Source organism: Heteronotia binoei, chromosome 3, assembly GCF_032191835.1.
Source record: "Heteronotia binoei isolate CCM8104 ecotype False Entrance Well chromosome 3, APGP_CSIRO_Hbin_v1, whole genome shotgun sequence".
Lineage (NCBI taxonomy): Eukaryota > Metazoa > Chordata > Lepidosauria > Squamata > Gekkonidae > Heteronotia > Heteronotia binoei.
The window spans coordinates 2704544-2723558 of NC_083225.1; the positions used below are offsets into that span (position 1 = coordinate 2704544).

Below are 19015 nucleotides of genomic sequence, written 5' to 3' on the forward strand. Positions count from 1 at the left end.
TGGCTCGAAGCGGGAGCGTGGCTTTCCCCTCCCCCTTCTCGGCATTTGAACGTTCTCCTTTTACCGGTTCGGCGAAAGACAGGAGGCGGGGCTTCGTGCCATGCAATTCACAACTTCATTGGCTGAAGCGGGGTGAGGGCGGTGACTCACGGAGCGAGGAAGACCAACGAGATCAGCGTGGGGGAAGACGGCGCCGCCGCCGTCTGCGCAAGCGCATGTTGAGGGCGGGGCGGGTTGACGTGAAGCTCCTGAGGGAGGGGTTCGGTAGTTTTAGCTTAGTCAGTCCAAGGTCTTGTTGTAGTGCCGGAAGTGTTCATAGATACTACACTGGGATGACAGTCTGATGGCGGAAGAGGCGGGCTGGCTGGCTGGCTTTCCTTCCGGGGGAATGGAGGTCGCCCTCCCTGAGGCTGGGCGGTCATGGCGAATCCTGCTGCCAGTTTGAACGCGGTGAGGGAGACGATGGAGGGTGAGTGAGAGGCCGGTGGGAGCAGCGCAGGCGCCGTGGAGCTGCGTGGGGTTGCCAATCCCCCGGGTTGGAGGCGGGGGGGGAGGGGCGCCACAGTTCCAACGCAGCCTCCGGGCCCCTCCCCAAAACACTCCAAGGTTCCTTTTATAATTTTTATTGCTTTTAGCTATAAAAGGAAAAAGCATAAGCACAGATACAGGCGCATTAAGGGGGAGGTGGATACAGAGCGGGAGGCCAGAAACCAAGAAAAATGCAAATACATCAGTGACATTTCTACCTCCAAATGAAATGCCCAACTCTTTCTACCTGCAGGTATTAAGTTTTCCCCTTATATTTTACCATCGTTATCTTTCACTATAAACTTTTTACTAAACTATTACTTCGAATACAAGTCTAAACTATTCTTCTTCAGCACATATAAGTCAGAGAAGTCTCAACACAGAACTAACTGGCTAAGTTTAACCATATTGGAAATACAAACTAGTTATTTTAACAATGTCGTCATTAAAATGAGCATAAGAAACAAATATCTGTATCCTTCTAACTTACTTAATTCAAACAGAAAGAAAAAAAATCAGATTTAAAATATCATAAAACCAAGAAAAAAAGTAATAAGCAAAAAAAATAGTAATTTATCTGTCTCAGTATAAACAATTTCTCCAAACAAACATATTAAGAGCAGATCTATCAGATTACAAAATAATTGTCTGCCTTCTTAAAAATTGATCCAAGTAAACTATTTATATAAAATTCTTTTCAAAATTTTTCAGTCCTTTAACTCTTATATCCATATTGCTCTAGGAGGAACAACTTAATATGACCCCAAAATCTCACTTGCGCCTTTTAAAATCGCATATCAGTTCTTGTTGAGAATTCCATATCCAATTACCCAGAGAGAGAGAAACAGTTCAAAGACCCTTCTTCCTGAAAGTTTTCCATGTCTTAATTTTTTTGCTGAGATGTACCTTCTCTCTCCTTAGTGCAGTCATCCCTCTTGGTAAAAATAGTAAGGATCCCACGCCACTTGTATCTCTCAAAAAAACTTCAATTAGTCTCGATTTCCAGTTCTTCTTTTTAACTGTGCAATAAGGTTCCATTTTGGTTTTCTTCTGTTCGTTTCCCAGCGGATCACTTTCCATTTCCAATTCTGCAGACATCACCAAGATCTCTTTAACACTCTGCTCATGTAGATTTGAGATTTCACTAGCTTTCAACATAAAAGCTCCTATTTGCTTTTTAATCAACTCTGTTAATGATCCAAGATCTTGCTTTAGAGAAGTTATGGTAACCATTATATCTTTTTTATAAAACATTTCGCTTGGTAATGCCATTTTTCTCTACCAAATAACTCAGTCTATTAATCCGAGTTGAAAAGTAACTCAGAGACTCAGTTAGTCTGCCTCTCCAGATCTCCTCCAGCCGTGTGTTTTGATGTTGCCATTTCAGTTGCACTCAGACAGCAAAGATAAATATATCTTATTTTTGTTCTCTAAAATATATCTCGTTTTTGTTCAGACCATATTATAGCCAGATAGTAGTCTCTTTAACACATATTCAATTATAATCCATGTCGATTTGAGTATCTATATTCAGTTTAATTCAAGTTGTTGCCAATGCTTGAAGTTGTTCTTTCTCTTTTCGAAGCCTCATTCACAGGAAAGTGGGGCGGGGGGAATCCACCTCTTTCCCTTTCTTTGAACTGTCCCGTTTGTTGTTATGTAAAATGACCTATTAACTGGTGGTATTGAAAGTAGACTTACTTGCCGAGTAGAATTGCGATGCTTGAGGTAGGAAAGCGATGCATCAGAAGCTTGTTAAGAGAAAAAAGAGCAAGCGGTCGGGTGTTCGCCTCTTACTGCCGTGATGGCGATCATGGTGGCGGAGGTTCGGGGCATACAAGAAGGACAGGGATAGCCACCGCTGTGCCCCTGGCTTCTTGCAAAGTCCCATGCCGAAAGGAAACCCCTTCAGGGTCTCCCTGGAGATGCCGTGTCTGTGGCACCTCTCCAACCGCCTGATTCAGGGGGGCTGCTAGAGACAAGGGCTGATTCCGCATTTGGCGTTTGCCCTCCTTTCGCTCCGGGGTTGTTCCATGTGGGCCAGATTTCCCGATTCCGCATTAGATTCTCCCGGATTCAATTCCCAATCTGTTCCATGTTTTCTGATTCCACATTACCGCTGTTCCCAGAATTCCCCCTCCCTCATACGTTTCTTTTTTTTTTTACACGCATGCGTGTTTGCATTACAACGTAACGTCTTTGTTTGTATTACAACATAATGCCAGAGGCATAATACTGGTAAAGTCACGTGTTTTCCTTTCGCCCTGCCATTGGCAGGTTAAGCACCATGAAATCTGAGTCGACGATCCACCGTTTTTATCCACACATGCTGAATGTTAAGCACACAGTTTTCCGTTAAAACCTATAACAAATTACAAGCAGATGCGTGAAAGGGGGGGGAAATATGCAGAGCGGTCAAGGGAGAAAGTTTCCCCAACCTATCAAAAATATAAAGCTGTAAACATAATCAAACTTCCGCTCCCGTTTGAGGCCATGGGGGGGGGGTCGATAAAGGTGGCAATCACGCATGTTTAAAGTAGTTCGTGCAACATCGCTTTTTATTTAGTTGCGTTGCAACGATCTTGTTTGGAAAAAAATATAGCAGTCAGGATTGATTTTTTTCAGAGGGGGGAAGAACGTAATCACAATGCAATGGCACATTATCAAATTCACGTGGAATATAGTAAAGAAGGGGGGTGGGTGCAAGTAAGTGATGCATTCGGAAAAAGAAAATAGCGTTTCATCATTATATTGTTTTCGCGCTGTAACGCGAAACGATTTTTAAAAAAAAATTAATCCATTTCAGGAAAATATTGCATAATTTTCAAAGGGAGTAAAATTGCGGAAGTATGATGAAATAACTGGGTGGAATCATGGGCGTGGAGTTATGTGGGTGTGTTCTACTGATGCAAGAAGTTTGACAGCGCACTGGCTCAAGTTCCGCACATAAAATTCTGAGCCTCGGAACCGCAGCAAAAAAATGATCTGGTATTTTGCCGATCGCCTTAATCTGGGGCAGCACTGCTTTGGAGGCGGGTCAAACTGCCGCCCTGGGTCAAAATGTGCGGAAACCAACATCTGCTCCGGGGGAAACACAGCATCGGAGCTGGAGCAAAGGCTAATGCGGAATCACCCAAGGTCCGCAGACCCCCACTGAGCTCAAGGCGACATAACCCGGAAGTCTCACCCTCCAAGTTCCAAAAGGATGGGACCAGGGGATCCAATTCTATGAGCCCCCAAAGAAGGTGCCCCTATCCATCAATATTTACAATGGAGGAAAGGCATTTAAAAGGTGTGCGGGCCCTTTATATGTGATGGCCAGAACTCCCTTTGGAGTTCAATTATGCTTGTCACATCCTTGCTCCTGGCTCCACCCCCAAAGTCTCCTGGCCTCACCCCCAAAGTCTCCAGATATTTCTTGAATTGCACTTGCTAGTAGGTGTTTTGTCAAAGGGGATCTTACAGAAGATGATATTGGATTTGTACCCTGCCTTTCACTCTGAATCTCAGCGTCTCAGAGAGTTCACAATCTCCTTTACCTCCCCCCCACCCCAACAACAGACACCCCGTGAAGTGGGTGGGGCTGAGAGAGCTCTTTCAAGAACAGCTCCTGAGAGAACTTGTGACTGACCCAGGGTCATACTAGCAGCTGCAAGGGGAGGAGTGAGGAATCAAATCCAGTTCTCCCAGATAAGAGTCCACTCACTTAAAGAGTCCTGACTCACACAATGGCCAAACAAGGGGAAAAAATTCTTGCCCTCTTTTAAAGCTACTTCGGCCATTGACTTTCTCTGCATCACATAGCAGTGAGTTCAATAAGCTGGGCACAAAAACAGCTTTTCTTTTGCTTTTGCGGAGTTGCCTGTCTTGTTCAGAACAGCCCCACTGGATCAGACCAGTGGTCCATTAATCCAGCCTCCTGTCTCACACAATGGCCAAACAAGGGAAAAAAATTCTGCAATAGCGCTGGATCCATATATTTAAAAATTACAAAAAAATTCATATAGTAATTATATGCGCAAAAGGCATAACTACTTGTGATGTGTACAAATGTAATGCCTATGCTACACACCGCATTAATCCACAAGTCAAACTGCAGATAATGAAAATTCACAATGAAGGGTTGCTTTCATAATTTGCATATGTCAGAAGAGTCAAGACGAGGATTCTGCAGGATCAGTTCACACAAGAAATCCCAGGTACAAATCTCATTCCACTAACCCTCATCAGTGAACCCACAGGAAAAAGCAATCTGTTTTCTCTCCAGCACCATCACAACTTCGAAGCTTGACTAAGGCACTATTTCCAGTATGGTATAACCTCACAAAGTGGCCAGCCAACCGGTTACTCTGGTTTACTGGCCGCTATAACTGTGGTCTTTGGGTCTGGGGTCCCCATGAAAACTACCACAATGTCATCATAAGATGTGGAACAGGCTTCCTAGGGAGGTGGTGGGCTCTCCTTCCTTGGAGGTTTTTAAACAGAGGCCGGATGGCCATCTGACAGCAATGAAGATCCTGTGAATTTAGGGGGAGGTGTTTGCGAATTTCCTGCATTGTGCAGGGGGTTGGACTAGATGCCCCTGGAAGTCTCTTCCAACTCTATGATTCTATATATAAACTACCTGGTTGAGTTTAAAAAGCCAATGACAAGGGAGTTCTGTATGTTAGTACAGCGGCTGACACTCGGTTGGTGGTAGTGAAAAGTTACTTCTAATTTCTGTGCATCTGGAAGAAAAAAACAGCAAGAGTTATTGCATACAATAAATGGTTGTGAGCCCCGTGGCACAGAGTGGTAAGGCTGAAGTACTGCAGTCCAAGCTCTCTGCTCATGACCTGAGCTTGATCCCGGCGGGAGCTGGGTTCAGGTAGCCGGCTCAAGGTTGACTCATCCTTCTGTCCTTCCGAGGTCGGTCAAATGAGTCCCCAGCTTGCTGCGGGGAAAGTGTAGATGACTGGAGAAGGCAATGGCAAATCACCCCATAAAAAGTCTGCCGTGAAAACGTCATGATGCAACGTCATCCCAGAGTTGGAAATGACTGGTGCTTGCACAGGGGACTACCTTTACCTACCTTTTAGTCCCAGTTGAACATCTGTCATTTGGATTTTTTTTTTTTGCAGTTCTGTTTGAAATATCCCGAATACTAAACACTGGCCTCGATATGGAGACGCTCTCCATTTGCGTCAGACTGTGCGAGCAAGGGATAAACCCCGAGGCCCTGTCGGCAGTCATTAAAGAGCTACGCAAGGCTACAGAAGCGCTGAAGGTAAGACAGGTTGGGGGGAAACCATCCAAAAGCTATTTAGTACACTCAAGAACATCATGATATGATGTTCCACTGTGGAACAGGCTTCCTCAGGAGGTGGTGGGCTCTCCTTTCTTGGAAGTTTTTAAGCAGAGGCTGGATGGCCATCTGACAGCAATGAGGATCCTGTGAATTGAGGGGGAGGGGTTGTGAGTTCCCTGCATTGTGCAGGGGGGTGGACTAGATGACCCTGGAGGCACCTTCCAACTCTAGGATTCTATAAGCAGTGTCAACAGTCCCAGTTTTGCTTAATACACGCAACTTTCCAAGACTCTGGGGCAGGGTTCCCCGATATGGCACCGGGGGCACAATGAACATATGAAGCTGCCTTATACTGAATCAGACCTTTGGTCCATCAAAGTCAGTATTGTCTTCTCAGACTGGCAGCAGCTCTCCAGGGTCTCAAGCTGAGGTTTTTCACACCTATTTGCCTGGACCCTTTTTTGGAGATGCCAGGGATTGAACCTGGGACCTTCCGCTTCCCAAGCAGATGCTCTACCACTGAGCCACCATCCCTCCCTGAAATGGCACCAGCTTTCCTGGTATCCTGGTACCCACCAAGTATTTTTAGAAAGTAAGTGGGGCTTTTGACCAGGCGGGCTTTGTTCTGTTGCTTCAGACCAAGAAAGCTACCTGCCTGAATACAACGACAGAGGGATTGGAGGAAATGCTGCAGAAGAAAGCATCATTTTATAAATCAGAAAGATGGAGTTGAGAAACATTATGAGAATGGAAATTAACCTGCTGGGGCAGCAATGCCCTATATGCTTGGTGTCAAGTTCTGCGAGTTCTTGAACATGAGCATATGAAGCTGCTTTCTACTGAATCAGATCCTTGGTCCATCAAAGTCAGTCTTGTCTACTCAGACTGGCAGCAGCTCTCCAGGGTCTCCAGCGGAGGTTTTTCACACCTATTTGCTTGGACCCTTTTTTGGAGATGCCGGGGATTGAACCAGGGACCTTCTGCTTCCCAAGCGGATGCTCTGCCACTGAGCCACCGTCCCTCCCTATTAAACAAGCCCAAGAGGTGGACAAGAGTCAGTTTATTAGAAAGAAGACATGGCAGGCAGGCAGGCAGGCCTTGTTAAAACTGGCTTTGGCAGGCAAAGCCCCTCTACATATGCACTAGGACTGACCATTGCATTTCAAAGCTCAAGGTGACAAAAGCGAGCATCCCTTCCCCCCCCCCCCCCCCGAGTTCAGTCCCAACATTCCCTCTGTTGCAGGTACAAGCTGTTCTCTGTGAACGTGACCTTGAGACCCTTCCTGGCACAGGGAGAAAGATACTTCATGAATGTTACCATACAGTATGCAGACAGATAGCAGCGAGGCACAGACCATCGTTAACTTCATGGCCTTCTCCAGGCTGGCTTTGAGAGCCACACAATATGTGTGAAAGAGCCACATGTGGCTCCCAGTCCTCAGTTTGGCCACCCCTTCTCTATATTCTTGGTGCCAAGTTCTGCAAGTTCTTCTCCGTTAAACAAGCCCAAGAGGTTAACAAGAGTTAGTTTATTAGAAAAAAGACATGGCAGGCGGGCAGGTCTTACTAAAACTGGCTTTGGCGCACAAAGCCCCTAGATATACCTTAGGACTGACCGTTACATCTCAAGGTGCCAAAATCAAGCATTCCCTTCCCCCGGAGTTCAGTCCCCAAATCCTCTTCGTTGCAGGTGCAAGCTATTCGCTGAACCAGACGGCTTAACCTTGCGTCCTTTCGAGACTCCTGCCACAGGGAGAAAGATACTTCATGAATGTTACTATACAGCAGGGGTGGCCAAACTGTGTCTCAGGAGCCACATGTGGCTCTTTCACACACATAGTGTGGCTCTCGAAGCCCCCACCTCCCCATTGGCTAGTTGGGCATTTGTCTCTTTAAACCACCTTGCCAAGCCAGCCAGCGGCTTGAAAAATGCATTTAAAGTTGCTTACTTTCCACTTCTCCCCCTTCTCTATCTAGTAGCCTCCCTCCCTCCCTGTCTTGTGGCTCACAAATGTCTGACATTCATGTCTTGTGGCTCTCAAACATCTGATGTTTATTCTATGTGGCTCTTATGTTAAGCAAGTTTGGGCATCCCTGCTATACAGTATGCAGATAGATAGCAGCAAGGGACAGAGCACTAAGGTTACTACAGGGCATAGTTAACGTCATGGCCTACAGAGCACAGAAAACATCATGACAAGAGGCACTCTTTACACCTGGGGGCAACAGTGGGAGGGCTTCTGGAGTTCTGGCCCTGCTGGTGGATCTCCTGATGGTGCCTGGGTTTTGACCACTGTGTGTCACAGAGTGTTGGGCTGGGTGGACCTGATCCAATATGGCTTCTCTTTTATTCTCAGCCTTCCAGGTAATTGCATGCTAAATATCCCCCACCCATACTCCCCTTCTAGGGTGGATGTTATTTTTTTCCCCTTAGTCTCTGCTTACAAACAAGTCAGCGTAGGTTTGCAGACCAGGTCGTGTTGTAGTTTTGCCCCAAACCCTCCAACAAACCCCTGCCCCAGTTTTAAAGCTGAGTTTTCCTCTTGTTTACCATTTCCCCCCCAAAAAAGAAACAACCCCCAGTGGAATGGGAAGAGGTGGGCTGGGTCCTCTGTACCATTCCTGCCCTCTACTGATCACATGTGAAGGGCAGGTTTCTTGTATCTGCCCAGGTAAATAAGAGTCACTTGCTCATCACAGCTCACAATCAATACTGCCTTTTACTAAATTATAAAAACACTGTTACAAAAACCGTATACTCAAATTATACACTCAGTTGAATTCCGCTTATTTTATCACTTGTATTAATTACATTCCATGACTATTTAACACAACTCAAACATCAACGATTTATGAAAACAAAGTCTTTGGCATCCACAGTTGCACTGCACTTCCTGGTCACTGTTAGATTTACACTGATTCAGAAGTAGACACAATTCAGACACAGCTTGAATGATGGACGTGGCAATTCCTGAAGCCAAAACTCTTTCACCACCAGTAGATAAACAGGACCGTGCTCATAGCCTTGCAGACTTCATTGGCTGAACAAAGAGGGTTGGCTACATGATTTCCTGGATATAATCATGTTTCGATGAATAAGCAATTCTTCTGGCCACGGAGCCTGTGCTCACAATTATTCACTACAGAAATCATTCAAGATACCTCAATCTAGACTAGGGGTGGCAAAACTGTGGCTCGGGAGTCACATGTGGCTCTTTCACACACATTGTGTGGCTCTCAAAGCCAACTTGGAGAAGGCATTTCTCACTTTAAATCACTTCTCCAAGCCAAACCAGCTGGCAGCTTGGAGAATGCATTTAAACTTGTTCTCTTTCCACATCTCCTTCCCTCATCTATTTTCCTTCCTTCCCTTGCCCTCTCCTTCCAGCATCTGACATTCATGTCTTTCGGCTCTCAAACATCTGACGTTTATTCTATGTGACTCTTACATTTAGCAAGTTTGACCACCCCTGATCTAGACCGTAGTTCCATTGTTTGCTTGGGTTAATTTTACTGAATTAGGCATTGGTCCATCAAGGTCAGTGTTGTCTACTCAGAATGACAGCAGCTCTCCAGGGGGCGGGCCCAGGCTGAGGTCTTCCATACCACCTACCGCCTGGTCCTTTTAACTGGAGATGCTGGGGATTGAACCTGGGACCCTTCTGCATGCCAAGCAGAGGCTCTGCCACTGAGCCAAGGTCTCAGGTCAAGGTCTTTCCCATCACCTCCTGCCTGGTTGTTTTAACTGGAGATGCCGGGGATTGAACCTGGGACCCGTCTGCATGCCAAGCAGATGCTCTGCCGCTGCGCTGTGACCGCCTCCCTGTGGTCCCCCACTGATCTCTCTTGCATCTAAGAGCCCCACCTTATCCCAGTCATTTTATACTGCTAAAACTTGTGACAATCGATAGGGCAAGGGTGTCAAGGTCAGATCTTGACGTTGTAGGGGTGGACCATGTGTGTCATAAAATGTAATGCCAGGTAGGAGAGGTATAAACTTTATAAAGGACACAGACATTCGTCCTAATCCACCTCACTGGCTTGCTGAGCCTCAGCCAACAGAAGGAAGAGAGGCTTGGCTCGGTAGCTCTGCTGTGCAATTGAGAGAGCTTGGCAAAGAAGATGATGATATTGGATTTATACCCTGCCCTCCACTCCGAGTCTCAGAGCGGCTCACAATCTCCTTTATCTTCCTTCCCCACAACAGACATCCTGTGAGGTGGGTACAGCTGCCCTGTCAAGGACAACCTCTGCCAGAGCTATGGCTGACCCAAGGCCATTCCAGCAGCTGCAAGGGGAGGAGTGGGGAATCAAACCCACGTCTCCCAGATAAGAGTGTGCGCACTTAACCACTACACCAAACCTTCCCCCACCTCCTCCTCAAGGTGTAGGAGCTTTGCTCTGTAGCTCCTGTGCGATTGAGTGAGCCTGGCAATGCAGAAGGAAGCAGACAACAGTGAGTTGCTCACAGGCCTGATAGGAGCCCTCTGGGGGCCTGATTCTGCCCCCAGGCCGCATGTTTGATGCCCTTGAATAGGGTGTTTTTGCTAAACTTGCCCAGTTCTCTTGACTGCAGCACCCTCTCCCCCCCTGCCCTGTTCCACACTGGCTTTGCCCACATGGGCCTCATGATCCCCAGCATGGCCTTTCAGGTGGCCGGAGGGAATCTTTCATCCCTTGTTCAGTGGAAAAGCCAATTGAGAGCCAACCCAAAGCCCGTAATGAAGCTGTCAACCTTGCGCGTTCGTTTTGGGTGCTTCCGCTATAATCGAGTCCTTCTTCCTAGGCAGCCGAAAACATGACAAGCTGATTCTGCCAAAGAACTTCGGACTCCAATTGCATTTGAAATGAATGGCTGACGCTGGATAGGAAGATCTGTTCGTTGCAAATTTGGACGCTGTTAATTGTGTGTGTTGATCTCCATACATTTATTCCCCCAAATCTTCCCTAAAGAAGACGTATGAAGGCATACAAGGAATTTTCAGAATCCTTACGGACCAGCAGTCCTTCAAGCCTCTTTTTTTATATTAGATACAGGCGTTTGTAAGTGTTGTAATTATGTTTATGTATTCTGTATAGTATTGTTAGTGGTGTTTCAGATCTACGAAAATGAACTGATACAATGTTCTGCTTTTGAAAACATACTGGTTTTACTTGCCGTTATTTTGGTTGAAGGATTAGGTTATTAAGAACTCTTTTTTTTCCCAGCATAAATAAATAAAATCCTTAGCATGAAACAGAAATTTTTGTACTGTATAAACTTGAGTAGGGGTGGAATTCTAGCAGGGGTTCCTTTGCATATTAGGCCACACACCCCTGATGTAGCCAATTCTCCCAAGAGCTTCCAAAAAGGAGCCTTGTAAGCTCTTGGAGGATTGGCTACATCAGGAGTGTGTGGCCTAATATGCAAAGGCGCTCCTGCTAGAATTCCGCCCCTGAATCTGAGATCCTGAGGTCAGCAGTGCCATCCTACACAGAATTGCACCCTGCTAAACCCATCAGTGTACTTGGGGGTGGTTAACTCTGTTTAAGATTGCAATGGAAAATAGGGGTGTTTCAAGGGTTTTTTGGGGGTGGGTTGTCTCATCAGTGCTTAAACTCTACAAAAGAACTGTAGATTTATGAAGGAGCTGGTCCTAGCGCAAATGAGCTGTTTTTGGGGAGAAGTTTAGAAAAGTACAATCATCACTGTTTATGTACAATATATATTGGATATACGCAGCAGATGTTATTTGCCCTGATGTTGCTTGTTCTTGTCTGAAGCTGAAATGCTGTTTTTGCTGCTGCTCATTTTGAGATTGAGGATGGGGGGGGGGGGAGTTAAATGCTTAATTTTGTTCAGCTGAAATCACTGAGAGGTCGACTAGTTTTGCACCCTGTGTTACTTTCATGTGCTCTCTCTGTTTCATTTCACACTGTACAAACAATACCCTTTCCAAGGGACAATCGTGTTCCATTATCTAGCTTCGCTGGGGAAGAGCAAAGGATGTTTGTGATTTATAAGGAGGGGTTGTGATCCTGCGGTTTCATTGTAGAATGTTCATTTAATGACAGCGGAAATATTGCACATAGATAAGTAGCAGAAAATGTGTGAAATGTTCTAGTTGTGATCATCCAAAGATCAGTTTTTTATATGTTTAGTGATAAAAATATGCTTCCTTTAAGCATTAGTTGTGCCCCTTGTCTTTTTTCTGTCCTTGTTTCTCATGTATTGGCTTGATCCTTGAACAGGGGATCCTCACCATTCCGTTCTTGATATTTGTATTTATGCAATGAATAAAGAGCAAAACAGTTTCCTTGTATTTCTACTTTGGAGTGTGGAAAGGCAAGAGAGAAGACAACTTTGCTTTTCCTAGTGTAGGACTGTCACAGTATAGATCTTCAAAACAATTATTGCTATCCTAGTTTATTGTTTTCAGGTCTTTGAGTGCAGTGGCCCCCAACCTTTTTGGTCCCAGGGACTGGGCCCAGGGCTGGCCCACCCACCACGGCCCCAGGGGCACCGAATTTGGCCCCCTGCGGCGCCTCCCCCCCATTTTCACATTTTAAAGCCTGGGAAGGGGTGCTGAAGCTCCTCCCAGGCCGACCCCCCCATCAGCTGATCGGTGGGGAAAACCACAACAGCAGCACCAACAACACACTGAAAGGGTGGCGCTACCCTTGCCTCATCCCCACACCCAGGAAGGAAGCGGGGAAGAGGCAAGGACAGCGCCGCTTTTTCAGCAGGTTGCTCGCTGTTCCTGCAGCTGTTGCCGCTGTTGTGGGGGTAGAAGACATAGGAGATTGTAAGTCACTTTGAGTCTCTGATTCAGGGAGAAAGCGGAGTATAAATCTGCAATTCTTTCTGGCAGCCCCAGTTCCTGTAAACAGGCAACGGACTGGTACCGTCCGTCTTCGTGTATCACTTTCCAAGAAACATTTATTCATGTTTTTATTTACGTAGTTCCACTCCTGGTCTCTTTTGTTGATTGGCTGAGCTGCGGTGGTCCGGAATGTTCAGCTGCTCGAGATTTGCAGTCCACTTTGTGCGTGGAAAGGGAAAGCAATCAGTTTGGCTGCGATCAAAACCTGTCACAGCTTTAGGGGAAGCCCTGGGTAGATGCAGGGAGCCCAGGGGCAAGGGAGTGCTGATAAAAGGAACAGAGAAGGAGGAACACGACAGTTGATAATGGGGTGTAAGGGCAGAAGAGGCAAAGAACTGTGGCAACAGAGGCTCTGCAAAAGCTTAGTGTTCACAATCCCAGGCCATAGAGTCGGGGTCATTAGTCTCCAGGGTCATCTAGGTCCTGTGTGCTCAGGGAGGTGAAAGACAGGAAAGTGTAGGCGGCAGGTCGAAAGATGGCATCTCTAAAACAAATGCACGCATGCCCAGAAAATATTGGATAGTCAATTGTTTAATTACAGTAAAGAACAGGACCGGTAAATAGAAAGTGTTGATGGTGTTCTTCCACTAGATGGCAGTCAAGCATTAAGGAGAGGGTAGTTTTTACTCTCAAACCTGGTTCTAAAAATCTCCAAAACCAACAAACAACAGGATGACTGGCTAGTGCAGGACTTTTTTGTGATGGTACTTCCTGGTGAGGTCGGTCAGATGAGTCCCCAGCTTGCTGGGGGGAAAGCATAGATGACTGGGGAAGGCAAGGGCAAACCACCCCGTAAAATATCTGCCGTGAAAACACAACGTGAAAACGTTGTGAAAGCGACGTCACCCCAGAGTTAGAATTGACTGGTGCTTGCACAGGGGACTAGCTTTACCTTTTACTCCCTGGTAGTGTTCTGTCTAAGCTGAGTTAGTGTGAGTTAGCTCACAGATTTTTAGCCTCCAGCTCACACATTTTTGTCTTAGCTCAGGAAAAATGATCCCAGGGCACACTAATTTATGCTCGCAACTTTAATGCCAGCAGCTCACAAGACTCTGCAGCTTAGAGGGAACATGGCTCCCTGGTAATGAGTACTGGCATTTTGGGGGGCAGAGGGGCTTTCCCGCATCCTGATCACCGTGTGCTGGCAAGAGGAAAAGCAATCAGAACCCTTAGGAACTGCCTAGCGGGGAGGGGAGGGATTGGGGGAAAGTGTTTGTATGACTTCTAGCACCCTTGTTCTTAGGTAGTCCCCTGTGCAAGCACCAAGTCATTACCGACTGTCAAGTCGGTGGATTCAATAACGAGGCTTTGTTGATAACAAAGTAGCTAGTTTATTGATACCATGGTTCTCGACTACAAGGGGATTGAAAGACTAAAGATCATACAGTAGAATGCAATCATATAAGGTACACTTCAAAGGGATTCTTGAGGGAGGGGTACTATGCAGGGCACATTCACACATTGATGTTACAATTTCGTTCTCAGGCCTGCTTTGGCCTTGAGCGTCTCCTCGGCTCCAACCTCCCCCGATGCCCGGCCTGAGAAGGCCCGATAATCTCTCTCACATATTCCCATTTCAAAGCACAACTACGTAACAAAGGAAAGGAGGGGGGTGAGGAGAGTTCAAGCTAGCAGCATTGGCATACAGTATGGCTTTACCCAGGATGCTTCTCTCCTGAACCAAAGATTGAGTGCAGGCTTGACCAGAGTTAAAGCAGACTTGACACCAACCCATGGGATGACATTACAACGTTTTCACAGCAGACTTTTCCTGTGTGGTTTGCCATTGCCTTCCCCAGTCCTCTAAATGAGTGGTCCCCAAGCTTTTTTGCATCAAGGACCAGTTTTGTGGAAGACAATTTTTCCACGGCCCAGAGGGAGAGAGACATGGTTTCAGGATGATACAATTGTGCACTTTATTTTGGTGTGTGCAGTTAAGTGTGCTGTCTCTTATCTGGGAGAACTGGGTTTGATTTCCCACTTCTCCACTCACAGCTGCTGGAATAGCCTTGGGTCAGCCATAGCTCTTGCAAGAGTTGTCCTCGAAAGGGCAGCAAGAGCTCTCTCAGCCCCACCCACCTCACAGGGTGTCTGTTGTGGGGGAGGAAGATAAAGGAGATTGTAAGCCACTCTGAGATTCAGAGTGAAAGGCAGGATATAAATCCAATGTCGTCATTATTATTATTACTACATTGTAATATATAATGAAATAATTATACAACTCACGGCCTGGTTGGGGACTCCTGCTCTAAACTTTCCCCCCCAGCAAGCTGAGTACTCATTTTACCAACCACAGAAGGATGGAAGGCTGAGTCAACCTTGAGCTGGCTACCTGAACCCAGCTTCTGCTGGGATTGAGCTCAGTTCATGAGCAGAGCTTGGATTGCAGTACTGCAGCTTACCGCTCTGCGCCATGGGGCTAAAACCCTTTTTCTTACCCACCCTTTTAAAAATTGATCTACTGCTGCAACAAGTATTTATCCTGGGGTACGTCCTCCCCTCCCCAATTAAAACGGGATAGGGTTGCCAGCCTCTAGACCAGGGGTGGCCAAACTGTGGCTCTTTCACACTTATTGTGTGCCTCTTGAAGCCCTCGCCAACTTGGAAGAGGCCTTTCTCCCTTCCTTCCTTCCTTCCTTCCTTCCTTCCTTCCTTCCTTCCTTCCTTCCTTCCTTCCTTCCTTCCTTCCTTCCTTCCTTCCTTCCTTCCTTCCTTCCTTCCTCCCTCCCTCCCTCCCTCCCTCCCTCCCTTCCTTCCTTCCTTCCTTCCTTCCTTCCTTCCTTCCTTCCGTCTTTGTGGCTCTTGTGTGAAGCAGGTTTGGCCCCCCCCTGCTCTAGACAGTCTGGATTTCTCCAGGAATTACAACTGATCTCCAGACTGCAAAAATCGGTTCCCTTGAGGGAAATGGTGGATTTGGATGGTGAAGTCTGTGGCATCACATCCCCATGGAGTCACCTCCCTTCCCTACTCCACCCTCCCCAGTCGCCACCCCCCTCCGCCCATATTTCCCAGACCTAAGCCAGAGCTGGAAACCCTAACATTGGGTGCTTCACTTTTCCACTCAGAGATAGATAGAGGCAGTGTGGTGTAGTGGTTAAAGTGTCCGACTCAGGTCTGGGAGACTCAAGTTCAAATCTCCCACTCGTGCCATGGAACCTTGGGCAGTCACACACTCTCAGTCTAACCTACTTCACGGGGTTGTTGTGAGAGGATAGAATGGAGGATTGGGAAATGAGGTAAGCCACCTTGGGGGTCCCCATTCCAGAGGAAGATGAGCCATAAATAAGGTAAATAAATAAACAGATTGACTTGAGGACACCCCAAACAAAGAGGTGTCCTTCCTGGGACTGTGGCAAAGCCCAATGAAGATGTTGTTCTCTCCTCTTTCTTCAGTAATTAGAAGATGATGATATTGGATTTATATCCCGCCCTCCACTCTGAATCTCAGCATCTCAGAACGGCTCACAATCTCCTTTATCTTCTCCCCCCACAACAGACACCCTGTGAGGTGGGTGGGGCTGAAAGGACTCTCACAGAGCAGCTGCTCTTTCAAGGACAACTCCTGCAAGAGAGATGGCTGACCCAAGGCCATTCCAGCAGCTGCAAGTGGAGGAGTGGGGAATCAAACTCGGTTCTCCCTGATAAGAGTCTGCACACTTAACCACTACACCAAACTGGCTCTCGAGGGCTAAAGGATGCGCCATGCTTCCTGGACCAATTTGGGACTCCTGGGCACCAATCCAGTGTGGTGGGGGCTAGCACAGGGGATCCCAGCAGCTCACCCTTCCTGTACTGAAATTACGTCACCACTTGCAAGTTAGCAGAGGCAGGGTGGGAGAAATCACTCTTTTCTGGGGCCTCCCCATTCCAATACACACAGAGTAGTACAGGAGCTACAGAGCAAGACCTCTATTTTCTCCATTGGCTGAGGCTCCTCAGGGAGAAGGGGGGGGAGGCAGAGCTTGCTTTGCCAGGCTCACTCAATCACACAGCAGAGCTACTGAGCCAAGCCCTTCTATTGGCTGAGGCTCCTCCCCCTCCTGGTCTCCTGGGGAAGGCAGGAAAGAGCCAGAGCTTCCTTTGCCCAGTTCCCTGGATCCCATGCGGGAAATACAAAGAAAGCACATTTAGGACCAATGAGTTATAATATTTTAAGCATATTTTATTTTAAGTTTTGAAAAATATATGTAATTGTTTGTATGTGTCCCTTATAAAGTTTCTATCTCTGCTACCTAATCTGAAATAGGAACACACAGAGCCCAGCCCAACATGGCCTGGCCCAACAAGGTCTCATTTATGTCAGATCTGGTCCTCATAACAAACCTTAGAATATAATGGAGAATGGGTCCATTCTCCCACTCGTGCCATGGAAGTGCCACTATACCTCAGGGTAAAATGGAGAATTGGTCTGTGGGTATCTGGGACTCTGAGGGGGCTGTTTTTTGAGACAGAGGCACCAAATTTTAAGCAAAATACCCTCGAAATTTCCAAAAGATTGGACCATGGGGTCCAATTCTAGGAGCCCCCAAAAAGGTGCCCCTATCCTTCATTTGTTCCACATTAAAAGGTGTGCAGTCCCTTTAAATGTGAAGGCCAGAACGGCCTTTAGAGTGCAATTGTGCTTGTCACAACCTTGCTCCTGGCTCCACCCCCAAAGTCCCCAGATATTTCTTGAATTGAAGTTGGCAACCCTAAGGGGAACTGATCTTGTAGTCTAGGGATGAGCTGTAATTCCAGGGGATCCCCAGATCCCACCTGGAGGCTGGCATCCCTAACTGCTTCCACCGTGATGGCTTCTGTTTCGAAGGTGCTCCGTGCCCTTCAGTTTGGGAATCGTGGCCATCGTCTTGGACTTAGCTCATGAACAATTGCTAATGGCCTGCTCCGCTTGCCACTCGGGCCTGTGTGCGTCTTTCACGAGAGCCTGCGGGTCAAGGATAATGTTGTCTCAAGCCACAGTGAAAATGCTAATCCCCGTAATACGTTTGTCACTTCCAAGGAGGATTAATATAACTCCTTCCTGGGTGTCTCTGTAGCCTTTTGTGTGACAAAAAAGGCTTGCCGTCCTTTGATCTGAGCTGCGGCCGACTTTCAGAGCTCGGCTTTCTTTTCCTGCAACGAACAGCCAGACTGGATTGACCCTGGCAGAGCTCTTCTAGGGTGGGATTCTTGCTATCTCCTCGTTTGCAGAGCTGGGCATCTAGAAAATGTGAATCTGGCACAGAGCTTTAGATGGCAGCCTTGTTATGCCACAAAATCTAGACGTTAAAGTTGACAGAAGTATTCAAATATACAGAGGAAGCTTAATATCAGAGCCGGATTAACAATTAGGCCAAGTAGGCACTGGCCTATGGGTCCCCTCGTCTTTAGTGGCCCCAGGCCAGCTTCTCCTCTCCCCCGATTTGTCCCCGTCTTGCAGCCCTCCCAACCTGCCTGCACAGCCAGCGACTGAGTTGCTCTTTGCCCGACCTGCCTGGTGCAGCTGCTGCTGGCGGCGGTGTCAAGTTTGCCTTTCTCTGCCTCTCCCCTGCAGCTTCATAAAAAGGGGCTTTTGAGAAGGGGCCTGCAGGCTGCAGTGAGGGCCGTGGGCTGTGGGGCAGGCACTCAGACTCTGAGATAATTTGCAAGGGAGACCCCAAGATGTTGATTGCCTAGGGGCCTCCACAGGGTTCAATCCAGCACTGCTTAATATGCCTAAAAAAATAAATTGTACATAGCGCATTGTGCCCCTTACTTTCCTGAAATTCCAGAATCAGTTCTCTTGTGAGTACTGGAATCTTGGGAGAGGGGAATGGAACAACGGTTAGTTTGCAGTCTAGTTAGGGGTCCCCAACATGACGCCCACTGACACCTTTCCTGGTGCCCTCCAAGGGTGTTCTTTTGTTGTCCAGTCGCACAGTCGAGTCTGACTCTTTGGGACCCCATGGACCATGTCACGCCAGGCCCTCCTGTCTCCCACCATCCTCCGAAGTCTGCTCAGATTCGTGTTAGTTACCTCAGTAACGCTGCCCAGCCCTCTCGTCTTTTGCCGTCCCCTCCTTCTTTTGCCTTCTGTCTTTCCTAGCATCAGGGTCTTCTCCAGTGAGTGCTCCCTTCTCATTTGGTGGCCAAAGGATTTGAGCTTCAGCTTCAGCATCTGACCTTCCAGGGAACAGTCTGGTTGGTTTCCCTTAGGACTGACTGATTGGATCTTCTTGCAGTCCAAGGGACTCTCAAGAGTCTTCTCCAGTGGGAGAGACCATGTGGGGCTTTTGCCCAGATCTGATGGGCTAAGTAGATTCCAAAGCATGTTGTTTTGGGCAGTGGATAGATTCGTGGAGGAGAAGTTCATCACTGG

General features: G+C 47.2%; 1 protein-coding gene across 4 annotated transcripts; it reads left to right on the forward strand.

Annotated features, from left to right (window-relative positions):
* The first annotated feature begins 192 nt into the window (after nucleotides 1–192).
* Nucleotides 193–12109, forward strand: MZT1 (mitotic spindle organizing protein 1). 4 transcript variants are annotated; one of them, XR_009555164.1, is made up of 4 exons: nucleotides 289–469; nucleotides 5649–5794; nucleotides 10602–11080; nucleotides 11241–12109. XR_009555164.1 is itself a non-coding variant. In XM_060233539.1 (3 exons), the coding sequence occupies exons 1-3, from the start codon at nucleotides 421–423 to the stop codon at nucleotides 10623–10625; spliced, it is 219 nt and encodes a 72-aa protein (XP_060089522.1). In that variant the 5' UTR covers nucleotides 193–420; the 3' UTR covers nucleotides 10626–12109. The 4 variants fall into 4 exon arrangements, 1 of the variants encoding a protein (XP_060089522.1); XR_009555163.1 differs by having other exon boundaries at nucleotides 298–469; nucleotides 10602–11086; nucleotides 11207–12109; XR_009555165.1 differs by having other exon boundaries at nucleotides 355–469; nucleotides 10602–11068.
* The last annotated feature ends 6906 nt before the right edge of the window (nucleotides 12110–19015 follow it).